The sequence below is a fragment of the Leguminivora glycinivorella genome, chromosome 15, assembly GCF_023078275.1.
Source record: "Leguminivora glycinivorella isolate SPB_JAAS2020 chromosome 15, LegGlyc_1.1, whole genome shotgun sequence".
NCBI lineage: Eukaryota > Metazoa > Arthropoda > Insecta > Lepidoptera > Tortricidae > Leguminivora > Leguminivora glycinivorella.
In genome coordinates, this window is record NC_062985.1 from 19,454,908 (window position 1) to 19,458,474 (window position 3,567).

Sequence of the window (3,567 nt, forward strand, 5' to 3'; positions counted from 1 at the left end):
GATATATATCATAAAATATGTAGCTCATTTTGAAGTCTGATAAATAATCTTGACTTTGTATGTAGCGGAAGAAAAATGAGTTGTCAATCAATTCTAAGCAGTTAAAAGGTTAATGTTTTACAAAAAATATAAGACAACAAAGGGATCATCCACATATTACGTCACACCAAATTTCAGGTTTTTGGATCCCTCCCCCCCTCCTATGTCACGCTTTTTTGTATCCCTTTAACAGGGATTGTCACATTTATTATGACCCCTCCCCCCTCCCCCTTACACTGTGACGTAAATATATGGATGACGCCAAATGATAAAAACCTGAATAAATTGTATGAAACAGCTTATCAAAATGTGTTAACACTATAATATAAACTAAATTGTCTTTAAACATTAACTACCCAAAATAAAAACAATGAATTGTTATTTTGAATACTTTTATGAATGTAAATGCAGGTTTAGGCTCTGTAAGTGCAGTTAGCAGAAACCTGTGATGGCTACACCAAAAACATGGTGATCTTAGATTTACCATAAAAAAAATATTACCATGTTTGATCTTTGACCTATAAGAAAACGTCACTAAGTTCCACTTTGCAAAAAAATGTTTTTAAATGCATAACAATTTCAATAAAAACAGTTTTTAAAAGAAATATAAACAAATCACTGAGCTAGTTCACAATAAAGTATACCACAGTAACAAAACTGGAAGGTCCTATTTAAACTTAGTGAGATTACAGCTAAACACTACACGACCCCAAACATTGACCTTTGACCTCCGCAGTTAGCAAGACAACTGCATGTCTCCGTGTTAAAGAAAACACTAGTGTAAGAACAATTCTTACATCAGCATCCAAAACATGAAAACATGCTACTAACTGAGGCTATCAAAGGGTTAACTATCACAAGATAAACAATATCTATGTAAGCATTACATATAATATTTCAAATCATGTTCAAGGTCCTTAAAACTAAAACAAAAGCAAATTATCCTAGTAAGGAACATTTGAGAATAGGTAAGACACTGATTCCCCGTTGTGTGTACGCCGGACCGCCTCCGCCAGCATCATGGACACATCGATGCATTGGATCTTCGGACAGTCCTGCATATGCCGGTCCTGTGGAATAGTGTTTGTGACGACCACGGCTTCTAAACATGCGTTGTTGATCCTTGAAATGGCCGGGCCTGAGAAAATACCATGAGTGAGTATGGCATAAACTTTAATTGCACCTGCCTCTATCAGTTTTTCAGCAGCGTGACAGACTGTTCCACAAGTGTCAGCCATGTCATCAACCAGGATGGCTGTGCGGTCCTTGACATCACCGACAAGCACCATGGAAGCCACTTCGTTTGCCTTCTTCCTCTCTTTATGGATCAAAGCGAACTCTACATTCAGGCGATCAGCAATCGAAGTGACCCTCTTAGCGCCACCGGCATCAGGCGACACCACAATACTGGTCTTCCAGTCAGGAATGTTTTCTTTTATCCACTTCAAAACAGCAGGTTCCGCAAAGAGGTTATCTACGGGTATGTCGAAGAAGCCTTGAATTTGAGACGCGTGAAGGTCCATGGTGATGATGTGGTCGGCTCCGGACACTGAGAGGATGTTGGCGACAAGCTTGGCCGTGATGGGCGCTCGGCTTTTGTCTTTCTTGTCCTGCCGCGCGTACGGGAAGCACGGGATGACGGCGGTGACGCGCGACGCAGACGCTATTTTGCACGCGTTAATCATAATCAGGAGCTCCATGAGATTGTCATTGATCTCTCCGCTGCCGCTCTGTACGATATAAACATCTTCACCACGCACCGACTCCCCGATCTCCACACATGTTTCCATGTTACTGAATTTCTTGGTTACCACTTTTCCCAGATCGATTCCCAGTCGATCGACGATCTTCTGCGCCAAATCCGGGTGGGAGCTCCCGCTGAACACTTTGATGTTCGGCATTCTTGTGGTTAGTGGCAAAACAAGGTTGTCTAACTTGTTAACTAATTGTTCTTGCGATGCAGTTGATGGCATCAGCTCGGGGCAGAAATGACCCGTCGACCGTCACCCGCGATATGCGTAATGCGAATAACAAGTCGAACTATATATGACCGATTAATTAACGATAAGAGAAGTTTGTGGCAACGTGGGGACTTGCCACTCCGTCCTGTAAATACACCGCACCGCACGCACCCGCGCTAGCCTAGCTCGTTTCTTCACAAGTTTTTTTTATTTTTGACAGACAAAAAGTGGTGTGACCAGAAGATTTCCGGAAGTTACTATCTTTTTAAATTTAATGACGACTTAAATTTTGCTTACGTTACGTAATACTAAAATGCATTTAATAAGTTTATTGAAATGATGTTCTCATGATGCACTAATTCTGAGAAAGAAAACAAATCATATATTATGGTTCTCTTTTGGCTAAGGGCCCGCGCACACGGGCAACTGTTGCCGGCGACTTTTTTGTCGCGACCATGGCTTAGTATGAAAGTGCGCACATGAGCCGACGCAACTTTTCATACAAATACGAAAGTCGCCGAGCAACTGTTGCCTCCGTGTGCGCGGGGCCTAAAGCTAGGTACATACTACGCGGACGTCCGTCGTAAATCGACCGCGGACGGGAATCTGGACAAAAATTACATATAACCGTGCAAACTATCGGTCGACGGACGTGGACGTGGCCTTGAGCGCATGGACATGCGATCGAAATCTGGCTCGCTGGATGTTTTGTTCCGTGCACACTGATCGGTCGCGGTCGCGGTCGATTTACGACGGACGTCCGCGTAGTATGTTCCTAGCTTGAAATTACACATAGGCGTCATTCATATATTACGTCACAGTGTAGGGGGGGGGGGTCATACTAAATGTGACAATCCCTGTTAAAGGGATACAAAAAAGCGTGACATAGGAGGGGGGAGGGGTCCAAAAACCTTAAATTTGGTGTGACGTAATATGTGGATGATCCCTAAACCGTGCAAACTATCGGTCGACAGACGTGGACGTGGCCTTGAGCGCATGGACGTCCGATTGAAATCTGGCTCGCTGGATGTTTTGTTCTGTGCACACTGATCGGTCGCGGTCGCGGTCGATTTACGATGGACGTCCGCGTAGTATGTTCCTAGCTTAAATAGTTCTTCACTGGTTGCAGATCACATGGCCATAGTGCTTGCATCTAGACCAAATAATTCATGTGTTGTGCAAAGTTCACTTTTTGTGCACTTAAAACCATCTTAAAACATACATAAAATAATTAAAAGATTTCATTTAAATAAAACTTAATCCACCATTCATAAATTGTAATTTATTTTTCATCTGCTGCTCTTGCACACAGCGCATATACTTCACTTTGATCTGACAGTTAACGCTGACAGTGACACTGACACTTTACGTTAGTCGTTAAGACTCCGCGCACACGGGCGACAAAACTGTTTTGTCTCCGTCGCTCGGTCTATGGGCTAGTATGAAGGTGCGCACACGAGGCGACGCAACTTTTCATACAAATACGAAAGTTGCCGAGCAACTTTGTCGACCGTGTGCGCGGAGCCTTCAGATCATAACAGATGTTGGTCATGTCATGTTGGTAATG

At 43.2% G+C, this 3,567-nt stretch overlaps 1 protein-coding gene across 1 annotated transcript; it reads right to left on the reverse strand.

Annotated features, from left to right (window-relative positions):
- Positions 1-414: 414 nt before the first annotated feature.
- On the reverse strand, positions 415-2,197 carry LOC125233893 (ribose-phosphate pyrophosphokinase 2). The gene has a single exon (XM_048140055.1). The coding sequence runs from the start codon at positions 2,010-2,012 to the stop codon at positions 984-986; it is 1,029 nt and encodes a 342-aa protein (XP_047996012.1). The 5' UTR covers positions 2,013-2,197; the 3' UTR covers positions 415-983.
- Between the last annotated feature and the right edge of the window lie 1,370 nt (positions 2,198-3,567).

Bases quoted from the DNA above. Each gene is read 5' to 3' on its own strand.
- LOC125233893 (XM_048140055.1), bottom strand. From the start codon at position 2,012: ATGCCATCAACTGCATCGCAAGAACAATTAGTTAACAAGTTAGACAAC.